A 22,825-nucleotide genomic window follows, 5' to 3' on the forward strand; every position below is an offset into this window, starting at 1 on the left:
TGTAGTTATTGTCTTATCTGGATTCCCCATGTGGTCCAGTGATGAAGGCGAAAGTCTTATAACCAGGAGGTTCCCAGTCCGGCGCTGCCACTGACTGAACGAGCCGCCCGGCGCTCCTGAGCGCTGGACTCTGTGTCAGGGACTCGTCAAAACATCCCAGGCTGATTTCCAGTTTCTTTTTAATTATTAAAATGAAAAGCCTTGTGTCACCTGTTTGACGGGGGTGTCCTCTAACAGGACGGCAGCTGAACTCATCTGTGGAGGATGATATAGTTGTTCGGAAATGAAATGATCAAGCTATTAAGGTATCTTTAATGCGAGCGGCAGTGATGTCATCAACCAGCACCAGATAGTTGACTGAAGACACTATCATTCATCATTCATCATCATGCACCTTCAGTGAACTACAATAAAAATGGGACAGGAAGTCAGCCTGGGCAATCCTGTATGCTGGGAACTATTGTGTCCTACAGGCCTGAGCTCATCTTCTCCACCGGTGAAATACAACACAACACAGCAAAGCTATTATCACCTTCTTTATCGTGTTTTAAGGTGACAGGTGTCGCCTTCTCCCTGTCCACTTCACTTTTCGTCTCCTGTCTCATCAGCCGTGATGAGGGCGGCCGGTGACAACACCGTTTTATTCGACTTCGGCTCGTTCTTACCTCGGCTGCCGCTTGGCTGATGGAGGCTTGACTTCGTTAGGTCCGAGACGACCCCCAGACTAACACACCAGGAGAGGTGTGTGATCTAATCTGCCGTTCACTGCACCGTGAGCCAAGTAACACGCTGCTGAGAGAGAGAGAGAGATACAATCAACATACACAAAAGAGCAATTAAATTCTGGCTCCATCTAATAAACAGCGACACACACTCCTACCACCACAAGGCCCTGCAATGCCAAGAGCTGAACCCAGAGAGGAGCCCCCTCAGCCAGCTGGTCCGCAGGCTCACTGCGCAGACACACACCGACACCGGCCAGCCTCAGGACAGCAACACACACATGCACACAATCAGAGTCAACCAAATTATCACACAGCACAAAGAAAACTACATCACCCATTGGGAAACACACACACAAGCACAAAGTAAACTGCAGTGCTATCGGGCCCTAAAAAGACACTTCACATTGGCAGAATACCTTGACAAAATACAGGCTCAGTGAGCACAGCCTGGCCATCGAGACGGGCCGGCACAGGCAGACCTGGCTGCCCAGAGAGGACAGGCTGTGTCCCCACTGCCAACACCGAGAGGTCGAGACAGAGCTGCACTTTATTCTAAAATGTGAAAAATATGAACATTTACGAGCACAATTTTTCCCCAAAATAGCAGATCTCTATAAGAGATTTCCAGACCTGCCAGAATCAGAGAAAGTGTCGATCCTACTGGGAGAGGAGACCAGCTGCATATTACTGGCAGCCCAGTATACAGCTGCCTGCCACAGCCTGAGGGACACAGTGGACACCCAGTCCACTCACACAGGGGACACCCCTGGACACAGGCAGTGACACCTATGCTACACCCAATTATTATTATCAATATCAGTTTTATGTCTCTCTGAACTATGATTGAATTGTATTAATTGAAATGAATCAGTTAATTGTTTAACATACATATTGTGTATTTATGTATGCAAATGTACATGTATATGTTCAAAACTGTTGTTTATCACCATTGCTTTGGCAATACTTATTTTTGGTCATGCCAAAATAGCACGTTGAATTTGAATTTGAATTTGAGAGAGAGAGAATATTTATTTTTATATCATCCATTATCCGCAAGGAAGCCTACACACAACTCACAGTGATGCTACTGTGATGTTTAATCACTTATCGCTCATTGGTCTTTGCCAGCATCCGATTGGAAATGTAGTGATCGAAATCCAGGCTTGCTTTATGAAGTTAGGAGGCTGGGGTTCGAAGGCTTGGCAGTAGGTGAGGGTGAGGGGATAGAGTTGTGTTTTTAGTGACAGCGAGCAGCCCGCTGTGTTCGGCAGGACTGTGCGGGGCGCTTCCTCTGAGGGGAATTCTGCCGCAGCAGATGCAGCTTATAGTCTCGTCAAACGCCGGAGTCAAAACATGTCAGCTCCTCCGCTTGACGAGGGAATCGAGGGAACAGCCAATTAAATTTTCACACAGCTCAGAACGCCGTGACAAAGCCGCCCGGCGAGTCTGAGAGGAGAGAGTCTCCTGGCGTCTGCAGCGCAGCAGGAAGAGCGGGGCGCTTGTCGGCCTGTAGTATCTGTAACCTCAAACGCTCAATCATGCACAGCTGTCCTTCCTAAAATAAATCAGCCCTGCGATCACCTAGCTCCGTGCTTTCTCCAAAAATAACTTTAAAAGTTTTCATCTTGGGTTTGATTTTTTTGAGCAGGTAATGTCCTTCTTTCTTGATTTTTGTGTGATGCCACGTTGAGCAGTTGTGTTGTGCGTTTCCACAATGACATACACTCCTGGGTGACTTGTCAGACTCGTTTTTCCAGCTTCCATGTTTTAGTGGAATTGGTACTTGATAGTTGTCTTCATGGATCAGAGCCTTAGCCGTGGACTTGAACCGAGATTTAGGTTTAGATTGTGAGTTAGGTACTGTTGTGGTAAGCCATTAACAAACGGGCCTATATTGACTTCTTCCCCCCTCCCTGCATGTCCTCTGATTCTGAGACCCCAGAGCCCGGGCTCTCCTCAAACGGTCTTCAGCCCCGCTTCCTCCACTGCCACAGCATCGGTGCATAAAACCCTCAGAGTCATGTGCACAGTCGGCAGAGTTTGAACCTTCATTGCTAACGTCACGGGAGGTGTTTTAATCTGAATTGTCTTCCAGTGAATCTGTCGACCACTGAGAGAGAGCTGCTCAACTCTCGTGTTTATTTCTGTCAAAAGACTGAATTCACTCTCGAATTCAGAGCCGCAGCGCAGCGGACAGAGCGTTCACGTCTGCTGTGAGTGACCTTACAGTACAGAGTCTACCTTTTGAAACGCTTTGAAAAGGTTCTTCTCTTTCAGAAGCTGTTAAATGTTGTCATTTTGGAATAAGAGCCACAACGGCATTGATTAAGCCTTCTAGAAAAGAGCATTGAAAGAATGACGTTCTTAAACACCTCTCCCTCCCTCTCTCTCCCTCTCCTTCTCTCTCCTTAGCAATGAAGGCGGACCGAAAGCGACTGAAGGCGGAGAAGGCGGACCTGGTAAATCAGATGCAGCAGCTATACGCCACGCTGGAGAGCCGTGAGGAGCAGCTCCGAGACTTCATACGCAACTACGAGCAGCACAGAAAAGTAAGACCCTCATTCTCGAGCCCTGTGTGTCGCCTCCCTCTTGTGCTTAGTGCTGTGTCAGGTAAGCACTATTTCTGTGTGAAGGGCTGCTGATCTCTCTGTAGAATATAATTCCCCGCAGTGTATGTGTTACTGTACAGGCACTGGATCTGCGGCACACTGCAAGATGTGCGTCCTCCTCAGTGAGCAGTGCGGGGCGTTGGACTCCGCTGGGAGCAGATGGGTGTCAGATTGTTGACGCGTTTCCCGCACTGAGGGCATAGCGCACTGGTAACACCTCATAATGTGGATTCAGAAGCTTGAACTGGCATCTCTGAGTTCAGTGAGGTTCAGGGGAATTCACAGCTGTTGTGACCGTGTCCTAATCTGTTATGACATGTGGGATTTGTTGCTTCTCAACCCCAGAAGACCTTTTGATATAGTCTGATAATTTACAATGTGCTAATTACCCCTGACACCCTGTATGCCCTCAGCAGTCCATGTGCTCGAACCAGAAAACACACATTGAAAATAAATAAGCTTGGATTGGGACCGGTCAGGCACTTTGAGAGAAACGTACAAACCCTGTGTTTAGCTCAGGAGAACGGCAGTTGTGTCTGTGCTGTATTTAAGCATGCCCTGGTGAGCATGTAAGCTCCACTCAGCACTTCTGCATAGAGGATTCACAGCTAATGACATCCTGGCACGGCTAGTGGGAGAGAAACTGATCTGGGTCCAACGCCACTAAACAGTACAATTAGGCGGCCGTGGTGCGAAGATACCAACTCAGACAGGGCTGCTGGGGGTGTGTGCCTTTTGAGCTCGCTGTATGAACTGTGTATCTGTTCCCTCGCACCCTGGACGGCACCCGGACACTCGGCCTAGATCGGACACTGAGCGCCGCTGTTTGAACTGGTTCTGTTCAGTCATCGTTCCAAAATCAGACGAGCAAGCGAGTCACCGGGATCTAAACTGTGTACGCGGTGGACAAGTGAAGAATCACTCATGCGCTGATCTAAGCGCACTGGGACCGTAAGCAGCGTGAGAGAATTATGCAGAGTAAAATGAAAATTACAGGCTGCCACTGTCGGTTAAGTTATAATAATAGTACGACTGACAACAACAATAACGATAATAAATATGTCTCAATGTGAGATGCACGGTGATCTCAGCAACACAGTACCGGCTCCACACAGAGTAACACGGACAGGATCCCTCGCACACTTTTCTTTCCCTGTCCTAGATGTGCTCGACTCCTCGTCCCCAGGTGACATGCAGCCGGTATCCTCCCCTGTAAATTCAACACACGTGTAGAGGTCTCTCTCCCCCGTCCTCCTGTGTTCTCTGGCCCAGTCATCACTTGTCCAGGTACTGTCAGAAAGGTACCTTCATGTCTGCCCAGAGAGGAGTGAGTTGCGAAGAACAGATCGCTATCGTGGATCCGGGCTGAATGGCATCCTGGGGATTTTGCCGCAGTTGAGGGTGGGGGGGGGGGGCAATGTGTGCTGAAGCTCTGCTGCCGTTAATGGCCTCCCGTTGTGTGTTTGTGTCCCAGGAGAGCGAGGACGCAGTGAAGGCGCTGGCCAAGGAGAAGGACCTGCTCGAGAGGGAGAAGTGGGACCTGAGGCGGCAAACCAAAGAGGCCACGGAGCACGCCGGCGCCCTGCGCTCCCAGCTGGACCTGAAGGAGAACAGGATCAAGGAGCTGGAGGCCGAGCTGGCGATGGTGAGACACCGGCCTCTCTCCCACACATGCACACACACACACACCCTCACTCACACACACATGCACTACCTGCTTTATTTTGCAGGGGTACTGGAACACCAGCCAGACCCACCGTGTTTGTTTGTAACAGGTCTTGTGTCCTGTATTTTGCCGAGATTAAGCTCGACTGAGCAAGTCCGTCATTACCGTAACGCCGAGGTGGGTCATGCGATGTGTGAGGCCCCCCTCTCTGAGCGTGTGTGTGTGTGTGTGTGTGTGTGTGTGTGTGCCCTGTCTCCTCAGATGAGTAACTGTGTGGCACAGAAAATGGAGTTCCGGGTGTTTGATCGCTCTGTGGACAAGGACCCCTCCCCCAGGGTCATGGCGGTAAGACCTCTCCACCCCATGTGGTTGAACTGGGGGCTGCAGTGGCAAAGCGTGGACTGAACCCCACCTGTGTGCGGTCTGTGTGTGTGTGTGTGTTCCTCCTCTGGGGCTGCTGAGGGTTCAGTTGCACGGCCTGTCCACTAATACCCCGGTGATGTTTTGGCTGAGCTCTGAGCTGCCGCTTCAAATCTGTTTTCTAACCCTTAATCAACTGCAGCTCATTGTGTTGCTGTACAAAATAAAAACAGGTGTAATCTGCTATTCCACTTGTGCAGTGTTTCTTGTTGCCGTGTTTATCGGATTGAGAGCAGCTCCGTTTCGGCCACACACGCTCGGCACACGAGCCGGAGTCTCCAAAATCGCGCCGAGCGCTCCAGGCTTCCCACAGGACTCTGCCCGGGGTTCTGCACAGTGAGAACCGCAGAGAGCCATAAATCAGTGGCCCTGTCAGCCTGGCCTGCGTTGCTCCTCACCTGGGAGACGTCCTATTTAACAGCGCAACCTGCATACAAGGTTAATGGAAAGTGCCTCGTCTGCTTCGGATACCGACTTCCTTTAGGCAGCCATTGTTCATGTGCGTTTTGTGTGAGAGAGAAGAGCTGTAAGTTTATTACAATAACTCTAGTAAATATCCTTTACCAGCTTCGGGAAAATCAGTCCCTTTGTGTTCGAAGGCCGCATGTCTTGCTCTGTGGCTGCTGGGAAGCACATATTGTACTCTGCAGGCCCGTTGTCACCAGCATCGCTCACCCCGCTTTGTGTTCGTACCCACAGTGCATCTGTTGTCACTGACAGTTGTGTACTGGTTTCATTACTTTCCAGGGCAGTTCTCTCCGTTGGCAGGCAGCGCCGCCTCGGGCCGCTTGGTTCCTCTGATGCCCGTCTCTCAGAGTGACGAGGCGAGGGTCAGAGTACGACTTTTAATGGCAACAAAACAAAGACAGACAGAGAGAATGCGGTGTGCTGAGACTCAGCGCCCGGAGGAATTGTGTCCAGAATTGTGGCTCGGCTGACGCAGCTTTAAAGCAAAGTTTGAAGCTGTTTTTGAAGTCTCACGAGTCAGATTGTGGAAAGAAATAAGAGACAAAATCCTGCTGCATCCCCTGTGCTTGAATTGCATGTTTATGGTCTGATAAAGAAAAATATTATTGAAATGTGATCTATATTATATTTATTTGGCCACAAACACAGTGACGCTATTCACACAGCGCACGACACAGCAGGTTGACAAACACACACACAGTGCAGCTACAGCAGTGCAGCGACGCAAACGCACAGCGCAGTCCTGCTGATGGGCCTTTACAGCCGCCAGGCCGAGAGAGGGCAGTATTTGCGGATGTTTTCTGAATTCGATGCCTTTTGCAGGAGGAGCCGCAGTCCTGCAGGTCTTATTAAAGGAAGCTTGTAGTGAGAAATTAACTGACAATAATTAAGTAAATAACAAATCAGAAATCCGCTGGAATGAGCCCCTGCTGTCGGGTATTTATCCCCCCTCTTCATTCGTCTTTCCACCCCGTCCAGTTTGCCGCCTCTTTCATCGGCACTGATTGGCTGAGTGTGTTTTCCCCACCCGCAGGCCAAGCAGTCTCTTGCCACCCTGACCAAGGACGTGCCCAAGAGACACTCCCTGGCCATGCCCACCGAGACAGTGCTCAACGGCAACCAGGAGTGGGTGATGCAGGCTGACCTGCCCTTGACCGCGGCCATCCGGCAGAGCCAGCAGACCCTGTACCACGGCCACTCGGCACACTCCGGTGACCGGCAAGGTGAGTGCCCCCCCCACCAACACCCGCCTACCCCCTCACTTACTCAAACTCTCCTCTTTTTAAAACACATTCATTTGAGCAGGTCCTGCTTTTCAGAGGCCACTGTTACGGTTCAGTCTGTGTTCAAAATGTTTCTTTTAATCACTTCAAACAACCTGTTTTTTTCCAGAACCCTGTCACAGGAAAATGAGCATCCTCCCTGACAGAGATTAGCAAGGCACGACACAACACCTAGAACAAAAATGAGCAGGCACCAACACAGCAGCATGTGTGTAAAGAAGACGAGCCAGACCCTTATTGTCATAACCCTGCGATTCGCTGTATGAGGTTATGTGCACAGTATCACTCGTTCTCATGAATAATTTATTTGGAACATGGATTGTTTGATATAAAACAAAACAATCCAGAGCTTCGTTAGCAGGTGCCCTCGTGTGATCCTGACTCCGCTCCCTCACCCTCACCAACGGGTCGCTCTCCAGTGAACACTGCGAACAGATATTGTCCATCTTCTTCATAATTTGATTGACATTGACCTGGAATAGAGCAAAACGAGAGGAGTGGGGGGAACAATTCACAGCATTGATTTGAATTGAATCATTGTGTCATGGTATCGTTGTACACGCCGTGTTGTCAGACTGCCGGCAGACGCTGTTTTGGAAGCTGCTCCTCTCAGGATTTTGCAGCAGATGACATGAATGCAGTGAACGGCATCCCGGGCAGTTTCTGAGCGCGGTTTTGGTCGATAGCCAGAAACGTGTTAAACGTCTTAATTTACGGCCCACAAAGCCGCTTCACAATAACCGTTTTTATTTGATATGAAGGCAGAGAAGTGCCCAATGAATCCCCTAATCCCCTATTTATTCCTTAATGTGCTCCCCGCCTGGTTCCCCGTTGACATCCAGTGGAACAGCCCCTCAGGCCCGCGGCTGTGAGCTCGCGTTCGGCTCTCGTGCCACATCTCTTCCCAGTCTCTCTCTCTCTGCTCGCCCTCCACTAATCCTGTTAAACACGCTGCCCCTGCACTGCGGCTCTCTGTGATAAATACAGTCTCCAGTGGCAGGCAGTCCAATACCACCCGGGGGCCCTGCTTTCATCAGTGAGGGATCTGCCGCTCTCACACACAGCCCCCTCGCTCCTGGAGGCCCGACCCGGCCCTGAGAGATGACTTCCACGTGTATCTGCTCGCTCTCGTAACCCGTCCCCCTCCGACTCCAGCGCCGGCAATTCCTCTCCCAAATGCAGTGTAATTATCAGGCGATCTTAATTATGCAAAACGGCTCTGTTTGGTACATAATTAGGGGAACATGCGTCTCCTTGTGTTTGTGTTTTGTTTGTTTTGATTTGTTTTGTGCTGTTTTTTTTTCGTATCCCCCCTCCACTTGTGAAATGCTGCACAAAGGTTTGTTTGGTTTTGTTTGTCAGATAAATTCCGCAGTGTTGCGAGGGCCGGGTTTGTTGTGACAGCGTTCCTCCGTTTGTTCTCATGACTAGATTGCCGCGGCTTTCCTCGGTTAGGAAACGCACACAACTCCCAACACCGGCCGCTAAACACACAGGCAGCGTTTCCGTATCACTGAAGATAGAGGCTTTATTTTAAGACACCCCTTTTGCAGCAAAGAATCCTTTTAACCGTTTATCTACTTTTCCTCAGGTTTGTACATATTTGTCGTGCATTTTCAAGCGGCCGAGCAGTATTATGCAGAAGTCAGGTCACAGCCTGAGCTGCCGAACTGCTTAAAAACCCCCCTGACTGCGTCTCTCTTCCTCTCCCCCCCAGCGGCAGTGAGGGTGAGCCCGTGCCACTCGCGGCAGCCCTCCATCATCTCGGACGCCTCGGCCGTGGAGGGGGACCGCTCGTCCACGCCCAGCGACATCAACTCCCCCCGGCACCGGACTCACTCCCTCTGCAATGTAAGGGCTGCTCGCGGCCGGCAAGTCACCACAAGTAATCACCCCTCCACAATCCATCTCTCTGGCGTGTATGCGGGGCGGGGGGTTCAAAGATCTTTGTGCTCCACCACGAAATCGGCTCCTGATTCTCCTCTCAATTAATCAATATATATGTATTTTTTTGTGGTGCCCTCCACAAAGGAATCGCTTTACAAGGAATGAATACCTAGATTTTCCTTGAGGGAATCTAGCAGACAGAGATGCAGTTACGTGCTTTTCAGTTCGTTTCTGTTTGTTTTCTTGATTAAACCATTTGGAAATAATCCCAGCAGAGATCAGAGGAACTCAAGCCCATTTGGCAACAGGAGCAAAGAGCTTTGAAAGATATGCTGTTAGTGGGGTAAGAACGGGGGTCTGCATGGTGTTGTGGGGAACGCTGCTGTATTGTCTTTGCCCAGAGTTTTCAAAATGGGACGTGGAAATAATACAACTGCACCAAAACACCAAGCACCAAACTGAACATGCACCCAACACACCAGTGTGTGGGAATTGGGCCTCGTGTGAGTTTTTGTGCCTGGTTGTCCTGTGTGGCAGTTGTGTTGTTTCTGTGCCCGGGCTCTGTGCTTGGGTAGGAAAATGGCATTCTGCTTCTGTGCCACGGCTTTCAAATCAGCGGTGACTCCCTTCGCGGAGCAGAACGGGATCTGAGCCTGCGCCTGGCGGGGGGACGGGACGGGATGGGTTTTGATGTGGTGGGGGGGGACGGGGGGAGAGGACGTGTCTTGTGTTGAAATACAAAGTGTCAGCTGGGTGTCCGGCAGCACAGAGCTGGGAAGGATCGGAGCCATTGCTGCGATCCCTCTATCCGTCTGTGCCGGCTTAGATTAGAAACCGCCGTGACTCCTGCCAAGGCCCTCGGGGAGAGAAGGAGACAAGCCAGCGAACAAGATGAGTGAGAAAAACGCTCCGGGGTGGGGGAGGAGACTGATGTGGCAGGTGCTAAGGATAACGATTGACACCCACCCTCGGAGTTAAAATGGCGGGCGAGTGAAGGGGAGGCGAGGTCGTTTCTCACCGGCCCCTTGAGACGCTGGATACGGGGAAATATCTCTGTGTCTCTTGCTTGCCAGCTGCCAGTGTACTGAGTGGGCAGGGCCGTGTGTGAGTGGCCATCACTGATCCACCAGGGGATTACAGCGCACACACTCGAGCAGTTTGTGGAGGAAGGCGAGTGCTGTGGCCCTTCACACACATCCCTGCTAAATAGATACCGCATGAGAGCAGACAAACACCCAAGGTCAAATACCTGCTCCCTCCAGACAGATACTAGACCAGACCCTTCAGGTGACACCCAGACTAGATCAGTGTCCCAGCTGGGTGCTAGCAAACAGAGCAGTCAATAGCATAGTTTAACCCAAAGGTATGCAGATGACAGCTATTGACCCATCACTGTTTGTCCACAGTGCATTATAATGTACGTTTGAAGTTTTGGATCAGGAATTCGCCCTATAAATCCCTCCGCAGTGCCCGCCCCCGTTTTGTGAGCTCAGGGACCGGTCCTTAACGGTGGCATAGTTTTTTAAAGAATGGCGAAACGGCAACAAACCCCGTCTAAACACAGTGTCGAGTAGATCCAGTCGGCCTGCAGACCAGACCGGTGCCCGTGCTTCAGGTCCCTCTGATGCTCGAGACAGAGGCTGATGCTCACACTGATAAGAGCTTACGAACACAAAGAGGCCACTGGGACCCGTTCGTCTCCTTTAGTTATGAGTCCGTTATTGATCCCGGGACGTCTGCCAGCCGCTCCTTCAGGAATCCTCCTACTTGAGGTCGTTAATTCCCACAACACCCATCTCTCTGTGTCAAGAAGTGCTTCCCTCCTCCTCTCCCTCTCGCGGGGGTCTGGGTTGGAGAATTCAAAGGGACAGAAGCAGACGCAGGTCTCTGCACTTCTTTACGACCGGTGCTCGAGCTTATAAATGATGCCTGGGGTACCCCCTATGGTGGCCTGGTGTGCGCATTTCCCCTGATTACACACACTTGCCAGAGAGCACGCTTCCAAATATTATTATTTTGTATTTGATGGGCTAATAGGAGCAATCACGGCCTATTAGGGCACGAGGATTTGCACTTTTCAAAGCCAATTCAAATCAAATGCGTTTTGATTTAATGGATGCCTTTGTGCGCTGGCAGGCGTTCAGCCCTCATTTCCCTAATCCTCTGGGACGGGCACGACGTTGCCGCCACCGACTGGCTTCTGGAGGGGTTTGAGGCGAAATCTGTTCTGCTGCTCGTGCGGCGGGCGCAGTCAGGCTGAGCTCGAGGAGACGGATTGTGTCGCGCTGCTGTGGCCGACCGAGGCCAGAAAATGCTGATCCGCTTAAACTATGTAATGAGGATCCAAATCTCTGTTAATGGGCAGATTCGCAGCAGGGAAGGAGACCGGAGGAGGCATGTAAACCAGCCCCGCCAGTGTGTCCCGAACACAGACCACTGTCTACACAGGCATGAGAAATATGTATTGATCGAGTTGTGGTTCATTCTTGTTAATCACATTCATCAGACAGTGGCGGCGAATTGCTCTGAGCGCTTTGACGCAGTGCTGTGTCAATCTGAGGGAGCAGGAGTAAAGGCCTGTGTTCGCCGGCCTTTCAGAGTCGGCTCTTTGTCTCTCCCGGGGGCTGGAATTAACTCACCCTCGTCTGGTGATTGTGGCCTAACTAAAAACACAAATGCTGATTCGGACAGTCTAGTTCGGTTGCTGGCACTCAATGAATTGCGATTCAGTCATCCTGCTGTTTGCTGAAGGATCGCAAGGTCTGTGCTTCTGTGCTGACTGTTTTCTCTCCCTCTCCCCGCCTCTCCCTCTCTCCAGTCGCTAGAGGACCTCGAAGACCAGAAGCGCAAGAAGAAGAAGGAGAAGATGGGCCTGGGCTCCCTGTCACGAGTGTTCGCCCGGGGCAAGCAGCGCAAGTCCCTGGACCCCGGCCTGTTTGATGGTACTTCTACTCCTGATTATTACATAGAGGAGGACGCAGACTGGTGATGGCGCCAGGCGGGGCGCCCGTGTGTGCGTGTGTGTGTGTGTGTGTGTGTGCGCGCTGCGTGTGTCCCAGGACAGACGGACTAAACGGACAGGACAGACAGACACGGCAGGCAAGGACCGAGAGCGCGTACGTGAGCCCCCTTTTCTCTTTTGTTTTGCCGCGTCTCTGCCTCCCTGAAATGTACATAATACAAGCAAAAACAAAATATATATGTATGTATATAGAATATATATTTATATATGTATGTATATATATATATTTATATTCATATATATATACCTATATATGTATATATATATGTGGGATTATTACGTGTGGATATGTTAACTGTCGTCCTCAGAGCGATGAGATGTGATTTAATCTTTTACTTGTCTTTATATAGAGATTTTTTTTTTTTTTTCAATAACTGGAAACTTGAAGGACTGCTGTGTATTTGTAAATAACAGTCTTTGTGCACTTTGTGCTTGTAAACGTCTTTTTGTCCTGAATGCGTTTGTTTTTTGTTTATTTTTTTTATCCCGTTTTGTTTTACCCCCCCGCCCCCATTGATTTCAAATTTGGTCCCTTCTCTGTGTTCAGTAAAACAAATACCTGCATTTGCCATATTCCTGGACGAACAGTGTCCCCTATGCAGGCGCAGGCGCTTCTGTTGTACTCCAGTGTGAGTGAACACCGTGTCCATCAAATGAGACGGGACCGATTGAGATTAAAGATGGCCGCCTGAGGATCTGCAGGACCTCCGCTCGGACCCTTGGCCTCTCCCAGCCACTCTGGACTCCTGGCCGTGTTTTACGTGGTGGTTCTGCTCTTGGCCTCCATGTGAGGCTCGGGCGGCGATGCCCCGCGGGGCACGGCTCCTGTTTCCAGCAGAGACGACCGGTGCGTGTAAAGTGGCGAATACATTATTTAAGACGCGGAGCTTTAAAAATTAAATCGTATAATAAGGCAGCGCCTCGAGGCTTTCATTAGAAACCGGGAGCCACTCGGTTGTAATTAGAGTCTCTGAGCCCTTCGGCACCGAAAGTCTTGCCATCACTTCTTGTCAGGGGAAGCCATCCTGGTGATTTTCCAAAAGTTGTTACTCGGCAAGCAGAGTAATGAGTGAATTAGTATGCGCCACGGACGGACTTGTGCAAGTTTACCGATTTGCCTATAAATAGTTTTTAGTTCCAGGGGGAAATCGCTCCTGGAATTCGCGCTGCGCCTCGGCCCGGCCGGCTCCACCCCGCGCCTTCAAAACGGGCTTGATTAGGAATAACATCGATTCTTGCCCACGGAAGAACAGAGCAGGACACGGCGCCGTGTTTTGTGGGGGATGTGGAAGAGGGGTGGTTTTTCCAGCGTTAGGTGCGATTGAGCCAGGCGGGTCCGAGGGGAGGGGAGCTCCATCTGGGAACGTCTGCGCTGTGCGTCCAATATGACGCTCTCTCCTAATGGTTTCTGCTTCGACGTTTAACACAGTCACAGTCACCGTATGGGGAATGAAGCTGTGTGGGGCCTTTCAGCAGTCTAACTAAATACACTTTCTAGTTTATTAAAAGAAAGAAATGCCTCTATTTCCTCTCTTTTTTTTTCTGTAATTTAAAACATCAACTCGAGGGATCCCCACATCGTGAGATTTTCCTCTTGGTATAAATCCCCGAAGTGAACGCAAGCTTGTGCGCGCTGATGGCGTTTTGTTTATGCTGTCTGCTGTTTACTAGTTTAAGTAAATGAACAGCAAGCCTATTGAATGAGAGACAAAAACCTGTTAATTTATAAATATATATATATATATATATATAGCTATTATATCCATCGGCGTTACGGCACGCGTAGCAGAACCCAGGTTCAGATCACAGCCAGTTGGGGTGCAGATTAGCTTTGCTTTCCTACCTTCACTGTCCAGGAGCCCCCTCTCAACTGAATTATCGTTAGGGGGGCACGAATCTCACCGTGGTGTTGTGACACGCTGTTCTCACCACACGCACATGCACACACACACACACACACGTACACGTGTTTTAGCCACACGTATTGCTTTGAGGGATAATAATGTGGGAAAAGACCGATCCAAAATAATATGAAATCGTTTTTTCGGTTGTTGTTTTAGTTCACACGCTGTGTTAAAACAGTCACTATGAGCACAGTACACAAAATCCCAGTTTCAGGAATTGAAAGGATGGGCACGGTGCCCACACTCGGGGCTAGGGACCCCACAGAGCTGCCGCTCAGGGAACGCTCCAGAGGATTGGGGGGTATAAACATACAGAGCTGTGAAAAACCCTCTGGAAGCCCCGCCAGGACTCGAGACTCGTAACGGCAGCAGTGGGGGGGAAACTACCCCGGCCTGCCTCACCGCTCAGGCCTTGTGTTGGTCTCAGTGTCAGGGCCAGCAGAACTGAAGCACAGACCCGGCCCACGATGTGTTGGGGACCGGGGAGGGTGTTTGAAATGGCACCGTAGATACGACCACCACAGACTCCCGAAGGGTCGGCTTTTTTTATGATGGCGACAACTTTATTTATTTATTTCATATTTTGCACCTTTTAAGAGTCCTAACATAAATGAAGCCGACTCAGGGACGACTGTCGTGGATAAAAACAACAACAACAACAGCAACAGAATGGATTGAAATAATACGTTCTGTGACGAAGTTTGCATTCCCCCGTTCCTGAACCCTAATTGTGACAGGGAGCGCTAGGTCATAGTGCCTGGCTTGAGGGCTGTCATTCAACTGGGAGCTTTCAATGTCATTCCTCGGTGTCAGCACTTAATTGCGGTGCAGCCGGTAACTGGAATTGGGCCGCTTTTGTTATCCGAGGCTCAATTTCGTCATTCGCTTTCAGCCGCGGCATTCCTGTGAATCCCGACCTTTGAACCACAAGTCGGGACTGACCCGCCTCTCTACGGTGCCGATGTGATTAAAATCGGCCGAAGGGCACCGAACGCGTGCTTTTCCCGGGGAGGCGGAGCGCTGCTCTCGCTAGATCCAAACCGCTGTGTAATAAATGGGGTCACTTATCCCTCTAATGCACGCCAGCGGACGCGGGGCAGGCCTGAGGTCAGGGTACGGGAGGAGAAAACATGGAAATAAAAGGGATTTATAATGAGTGGGTGCCCTGGAGATTAAAACCAGACTTGGCTTCTGTGTCAAAATAGAAAAAGCAAAGTCCGCTGCTTAATCCTTGGCTGTGGCATCTGAAATCAGATTTACAGGCTGTCTGAAAGTAATTAAACAGGTGCCAAAGGTTAATAGTGTTTGAAAGTAAAACACGAGTCAAGATGAAGGTTTTATCAATGGTGCGAGCCGTTCACTGGATTACAACGAAGCCTGCCTTGCCATATAGGATTGCTCTGTGTCCTCATTGTGTTACTAAATGAACAAATGCTGTCTGTGTGTCCATCTAACACCCGACAGTGTGGGGAATTATGGGAATGTACGCTCAAACAAAAGCGTAATTACCCACACTGCTTTGCAAAGGGAGCCATCAGCAGGAGGCAAGGAAGCGTCTCTCCTTCCTTCACGCTGACATCACCCGTTCTCTCCTTTTATTGTTTTATTTCTTTTAAGAGACTGCCAGTGTTTGATTTATGTTTTTTATTTTATTTTATTTTAAGGCAAACGATATCCTTCTCATTTCATCCCCCCTCCTAATCCCCCCTCCCCCTCAAAGTTTTACATTTTGTAAATTTAGAAAATATTGCTAAAACAAGATAAATCTACTACTAAAGAAATTTATTTAAAAAAGCAAAGCATCTTAAATAGATGAGCGACTGGTCGAAGGGCAGGTTTACACTCCATCCCCTGTGTGTGCGGGGTGGGGGGGTGGGGGGGTGGAACGAGGCTACTGAAGAGGTTTAATGGCATGGAAACAAATATGATAAAATCTAAATAAAAACTTATTTTAAAATAAATTAAATAACTGATTTTTTTTTTCATGTGGCTGTCTTCTTCTTCCCTGTGTTTTGGTTGTTGTTGTATGGCTTCCTCCTAACTCCCTCATGATGGGGAGAGCTGCCATCTCTGTCCATGGCAGCTCTCGGCCCACCTGTCCACCCTTGGCCCCCAGGTGTCTGTTTGGCTCCACAATGTAAATAACATCGTTTCACGACCCGAGTCTGACCTCCCATTAATATCCCCTGCTTCCCCTAGTGGATCCCGTTTCTTTAACACCAGCAGTGCGACAGAAGCTCAGAAAACCCAAACAAAGCCTTCTCCTATTTGTCAACTCACTCCCTCGCTCTCTCTCTCTCAGACACTGCTGGGGTTAAAGGATGAGTTTACTGACTGCCCCAAACTGCAAGGTGTAACGTGTCCAATCCAGCCCTGCTTTAAATCCACGCACTGCTGTCTTTCAAGAACTCTCCAGGACCGGGGGCGTGTGGGAACACCGGCACCTATCTCGGTGTCTGAGCGGCGGGCGGTTGGGTATCGTTTCTCGCTCTGAGGTTAAAATCCACTGCCGTGTGCCGTACGCTAGGATACGGGACTGTGTGTGTGTGATTGGGGACCCTGAGGGAAGTTGCTGGGCTGCTGTGCTTTGTCAAGACCGTGCTCTCTCTCCATCAGTCGCTGGGAGGGATTGGACTGGGACTGCACTGTGCGAGAAAAGGAGGTTTACACGGAAGCCGCTCTGAGAGGAGTGTAATTTGTATTTTTAAAGAGTGCATATATATATTTACCTACTGCAGTTTTCCCATTATAGGCACATCTGTTAACAGGAGTGGTGTGATCCACACCGGGGTGAATTTGAGCATCTGCACAGCTCAGCTAGCGTTCATCACAGACTTGGTTTGCCTTTTATCTCCCCTTTAAATTCTCCGCTCTCCTGAAAGCCAGCCGCCACGTGAGCTCAGCCTGCCGATGCCAGGCCCCTGCTGTTTTTAAAGGCCCCCTCGTGAGCCAGATGAATTGAGCCAACGAAATTGATTCATTACAGGAGAATTCAAATCGCAGCGGTGACGCTCACTGTGCGTGGATCCTGACAGCGCCCGCGTGGAGAGGGCCAGGCGGCGGTCGAGGTCGGTGGCTCTGTGGCCCAGTATTCACATCTCCGAGGGCATCAGCATTGCTCACACTCGGATGTTCGATTCGTTTGTTTATTTATGTATGTATTCTCCTGGGTCGTTTTACTTTTCAGTGATACTGCGGAGAATTGGTCCTCGCTTGTAAATCCAATTATTGAATAATTGTGGTGGGTCTGTTGGATCTCAGCAGTGCCATCGGGCCGCCCATTGCTTTCACATCCTCTGCACGCCGTCCACCACCAAGCTTGCGCTTTCCTTAATCGGTTAGGCATGGCCGCAGAAATTAAATTAGAGGGGTATTTAAAATGGGTCACAAAAGTTAATTGCATCCACTTCGGTAATGATTTTCCCTTTTATCGACCCAGATCCCAAATGTTACCCAAGAGCCGACAAAGTGCAGCGCTAGTCTTCGAGCTGTAGAGAAACAGTCCGTGCAAAGCCCACGTCTTCCTTTGACTTACACTAAGAGCAGCTGGCTAGCGCCCCGTTTTATTCCCCCCATTGTGGTTGATGCACCTGGGAAAAGTGGTAAACTGACCAGGCAAATTCACCAGCGTTATATTCATCAGGGCTCACTGTTTCCATAGCATGGACAGTTCTCCACAGCAGAGAGCCATCTTGAATCGACACGAGACTGGTGGGTTCTCGGACTTGTTGTCGCTTTTACAACCGTAGTCCACGTGTTTTTAATTTTACTGTGTTGGGCGCCCCCTCCTCTCTTCGCTTCAATTTCCTGTCTTTCCTGGACTCCTGTTTGATTCCGCCCTTTCTGATTGTCTAAGCTTCAGACAAGCCCCTTGTTCCTTGTCTTTGTTCTAGATGAAGGAGATTGTTGTTTTATCTGAAGTGTCAACTGCATAAGCTGTCTTCAGATGGCTTGTGGTTCGTTTGTTGTTGTTTTTTGGTGGTGTGTTAGGGTGTCACTAGTCCCTACGAGTCTGGAGTAGAATGCACAGAGCAGACAAACAGGTAGGACCAGTTAAAGGTTGAGAAGACGGTCACCACAGCAGAACAGCTCAGCAACATCTTGGGATTAAGTACATCACTATGATCCGATGGGGGGGTGGTGGTTGTTTTGGCTCCTTTATCCAACGATCAAAGGATCAAAACTAATATATATGATTTATTCGTTTATTTTCAACCAAGTGTATGAAGGAACCTTTTGACGGTCGTCCTGGAGTGTTCTCGCACCCTGAGACCCTGAATGCCGCATCCCTAAGCCACTCCCCACCTCTTCCTCAGCTACCAGCACAATGAGATGAGACGCACGTGTTTGGTGATCCAATCTCCAATTGTAAACATGTTTTGTTTATTTTCCTCATTGTTGTATCATTGGGAGGCGAGAAGGTGTGGGGAACCAGTGTGGCGGAGAGTGCTTTAGGAGTATGGCACCAGGAGTCTCGAATCAGTGGAGAAGGCCTTTAGATCCAGCTGAAATAATGTCTAATCGGAGCTGACGAACCTCTTGTTATAACTGTGTCTTCAGCTGGCTCTTCGCCCGAGCAGAATACGTGACAACAGGGTGCGGTTCATAAAGCAGGACATCTGGAGCAGAAAAGGTAGCAATTTGGCTCCCTTGTAGAGCACCTCTCTCCCCCAGGTGTGTAGATGGGGTCACCTCTCTTCTCACTGGGCAAAATCAGGTTGGAGGACAGATCATTGGAGCTCATCTGAGAGAGCCCATGCAGATCTTTGCCATGGGAAGTGGGCCTAATTATGATCAGCCCCTTTCTCTGCAGGGTGGCCCAGTGAGATCCACTACACAGACGCCCCTCGCTTCTCCACAGGGCCTGTTCAAGGGAGCCAAATGCCCGAGTCCACATGTCCTGAAGTTGCACGCTGTCTAGTGTGTAGAAGTGTCGTGTCGGCCTGTGCCCGTTCTGAATATGGAAAGACCCCTCCGAGCGTTTCATGAGTTTGGAATCGCAGGTGGACTAGGAATTCCCACGGACTGGCAGAAGCCCCGCCTGATTGGACTCACCTACGGGCCTCCTGCTCTTCCTCTCGATCCAAATGTTTCAGAACCCCGCGGGCCGTTACCGGGCTGTCGGTTCAAAGCATTCCAGGCCGTTGACCGACCTGCCCTCCCCGTGTCCCAAACTCATGAAATAGTCCTTCTGCTGGTGCCACTGCCTTTCCATTCGCTCAGTCCTGAAGGCGAGAGCTGCACAAAAGATGCTTGTGAACCACAGTTTTCAGCATCGTCCATGGCACCACAGCCGAGCATTGGCACATCACAGCACCGAGGTTGTGAAGCAGTTGTGGCAACACAGCGATGCAATAGCCGATGGAAACGCAGCACCAGTCCCCTCGAACAAAGAGGCCTTCAAGTTACAACCAGAGCTTCTGAGGTCTTCTTGTTTCGTCCAGTCCTGACATGATGTTGCCTGCACCTCCACACCACCCTCGAATCCTTCTGATTGCTGTCTGAGAGCCGACTCTGAATGCCCAGCATGCCCCTGTGTTGAGACGGTGGGTCAAAGCCTCCGTCTGAACCATGACCGGCCGCTCGCATGTCGAAAACTGACCCCGTTGTGCTCGAAACTGACCGAAATGTTGATTTGGTTTCATAATTGACTCCTGTTGTCTGACGAGTTAGGAAACGGTCCTGTTGAAGGCAGACGCTGTTCATCCCAGCTAATCTGTCGGGCGTCCAGAAATAAGCCAGGTCTGCTCAGCGCTCCTATCATCTGAATTTTGCTGAGATATCAGTCCTCCCTCGGTGCGCATACTGAGAAGTGTAATGAAGGATTTGTGGTTGTGCTACTTTACATGATTCCTGCTGCATCAGCCACCTCTTCTGGCGCTGGGACACCTGCATATTACAGCAGCTGCACTTTTCATTTTGCTTCTATAGATCTGGCTATTGCACATCTAGACACGTGCTATTCCCCACCAGAGCGGTCAGAAGAACAAGTAAGAGTAGGAGCACGTCTAATACACAAAATAAGCACATGAAAGAACAGTTAAAGTTCAGGTGCTATACACTACTCTTAACAGTTCTGGTATGGTTCATTCTTGTGGTGTGATTCTGCACATCATTTTTAATTTTGTTCAATCGAGAGGAGGCCATTCGCCCCATCGTGCTCATTTGGTGTCCATTAATAACTCCCCACGTAGTCTTGTTTTGTTTTATTGTTTAACAGTATCTTTTATTTTAGCCTTGTGGTTGTTCCTCCTAAGCCTTTGTTTTATTTTATTTTATGTTTAAATGTTCAAATAAATCGAGCAGCAGGACTTTTATCCAAGGAGGAGGTTAACCACACATGATATTACACTAGTCTTGTGTATATCTTCCCAGGCGTGAGCGAGAGCTGATAGTCACACTTAATTTGGGGAAAACACTCCAAAGCAGTTCAATTTGCCAATTTGCCAGTCTGCGGCCGAGGCAAAGTGCAGCTTTCGATCCTGAACGCAATGTCCTCTAATTCAAACTGCAAGAACGAGCATAAAACGAAACGAGAGCACTGAGCGCTCTGGGACCTACAGTGTCTGCCATCAACAAGCATGTGACAGCGCAGGGAGGAACTCGCAGGAAACAGGGAGACGTTGCTTTAGGCATAGAGGGAGGTTGCAGACGCTGGCAATTAAGTCACCGCGGGGTAACAGGTTTTCAATTGTTTGATATGAGAGAGAGCCTGTGGACTCCGTCGAAGCAGAGGGGGCGCAGGTAAGACACCGAGCTGTTCGAGCCTGCTAATGGAGCTGTGAAATGCTGTCTGTCATATTGACCGACACGGCCACAGAGGTTTAGCCCACATTATGGATTTTGGGGGAAACAAAGAAAATCAAAGCACGGTCACGGTACGTCCGTTTAAGCCCAACCAATCCAGTCACAGTTTCCTGCCGTTTGCACCCTGAAGGCCAGGTGTGCACAGAAAGGTAAGATGGCTTTGACCACGCTTGATTCACAGAGATCGCAGCGGAGACCCGCAACGGAGGAACATGGAGCTTGTGAGTATGGGGAGTCGAACCCACAACGTTCGAGTACTATGCTACACCGCTATTGTGCGTGTTTCTGTATCGATGACTTTCTTTGAGGTGTGTTTGCACAGCCTTCGGAGCTGCTAGCCATCAGATCCGATCGCCCAGCTTCAGCGTGGGGTACTTGGCTCAGATACAGTGTATGCTCTTTAAAACAACAATCCTGTCGGTTCATTTCCATTCATGGAGTAGTCTGAGTGTGAGGACCGCCGCTCGGCTGAACAGCTCTGCTCTCCTGTACTGATAATTGCAAGTGACCCGTGTGGATTCAGGTCAGCCGGACTGCTGTTGTTTTGGTTTCGGTTGCAGAGGAGTGCCGACCTTTACGGCATGGAGAGGCCTGTGGATTGATCAGCTCTGCTTGTGACTGGTGGAGGGAATTGACAATGAAGCCAATTCAATTAAAACCCTTTTCTACTGTGGCTTTTGATGCATCGCAAGTGCTGTGCCTTTTTAATAATCATCATATTTATAAAGTAGATATAGATATAGATACAAGTGCTCTTGTCCACCAGGTGCCAGTATCAGTCCTGCCTGTTTCTGAATGTGGCCTTTGGATTTTCCAAAGGAAGTGAAGGCTTTTCTAACACACAATGCTGTTGTGCAGCCAACTGACGCACTCCTCCAGTCATCACAGGGCTGCCCTTTCACATCTCAATGGGGGACTCAAGTCCTCTTCGTAGCCGTCCTGCGGCCGCCTCGATTAGTTAAGTGTTTTTACACCTGGCGGATTGCTTTGAGATCGGACAACTGCAAACCTCCCACCGGCTCACCCCGGCCGATCACTATTGTCTGGGTTTCTTTATACACAAGCGCTGGCAACCCACATCGATGGCTTCACGCCGGGCTTCTCCCGCAGCTTGTGAAAGCAGGTCAGCACACTTTTATTTGTCGTGGCATTGTACTCTCTTCTGCACCGGGAGAGCTAGTGACTATGGCTACAGGAGAGGGGATGCTGAACGCGCCGCGCAAACGCCAGGCAGGACCGATCGAGGATTGTCGCTGTGGAAGTAACCCTCGCAAGGCGCTGCAGTGGAGCATCGCTGGCTGCCTAGATGAGTCTCAGCCTCTCGGGGTGACGTCACCCCTTCTGAAGTTGGTAGGGTGTTGGAAGCCAGCGTGTCAGGCGGGCGGTCGCTCTGGGGTAGCTGTTGAGACCGGTGTTCAGAGGTGAGGTGAGTTGGAATCCACACACGACACATGGGCTGGGTCCAATGTTTCCGATGTATGGTGGCAGTTGAACAATCCTTGCACAGCCGTGAAGTTGGCGGGGCCGCAAAGACATTTAGTGGGCATCTTCTGTATCACAAGATTACAAAACGCCATCTTGAAAGTGACTAGATATGACTATAGATCAGGATGTGAATGACAAACACAGGATGTGACATGGACAGCTACAGCAACGTGTTATTATATAACACTGTTTTTCAGTGAGTCTGTTTGCCTAAATGTGCAAGAGAGGCGAGGGAACCCCTTTATCTTTTGACAGCCTGCTATTGTGTCCCATACTCTCTCAAGATGCTCTCAGTCACTGCTCTGCCCTGCTGGCCTATGACTGGCACTCCCTTTCCCGGTAGTGTGCCAGCCACGGTGCGCTCAGCATCACATCCCGAACCAGGGGGATTGCTGTAACCTCAGCTGTTCCTGACCAAAAACACTTCCTGAAGCTTTCCACACGCCAGGAAGACAAAGCAGGCCCTCCAACCAGCTGTGCTGATCTCTCGCATTCTGCTCCGGCCTAGATTTCACTCGATATAATTACTCCCAAAGGCAATTATGAGCT

General features: G+C 49.9%; 1 protein-coding gene across 3 annotated transcripts in view; it reads left to right on the plus strand.

The window, feature by feature from the left end:
* The window catches only part of LOC136714065 (kazrin), a 302,349-nt gene that overhangs the window by 258,879 nt on the left and 20,645 nt on the right, over positions 1–22,825 (plus strand). For 2 of the 3 annotated variants that reach the window (XM_066691378.1, XM_066691380.1), the window contains 6 exons: positions 3,138–3,274; positions 4,809–4,979; positions 5,262–5,345; positions 6,922–7,111; positions 8,889–9,022; positions 11,877–12,000. In XM_066691378.1, coding sequence (XP_066547475.1) covers positions 3,138–3,274; positions 4,809–4,979; positions 5,262–5,345; positions 6,922–7,111; positions 8,889–9,022; positions 11,877–12,000 — 840 coding nt within the window. The remainder of the gene's footprint in view (positions 1–3,137; positions 3,275–4,808; positions 4,980–5,261; positions 5,346–6,921; positions 7,112–8,888; positions 9,023–11,876; positions 12,001–22,825) is intronic. The other variant, XM_066691379.1, reaches the window with a different exon arrangement.

This window comes from Amia ocellicauda, chromosome 18 (assembly GCF_036373705.1).
Source record: "Amia ocellicauda isolate fAmiCal2 chromosome 18, fAmiCal2.hap1, whole genome shotgun sequence".
Lineage (NCBI taxonomy): Eukaryota > Metazoa > Chordata > Actinopteri > Amiiformes > Amiidae > Amia > Amia ocellicauda.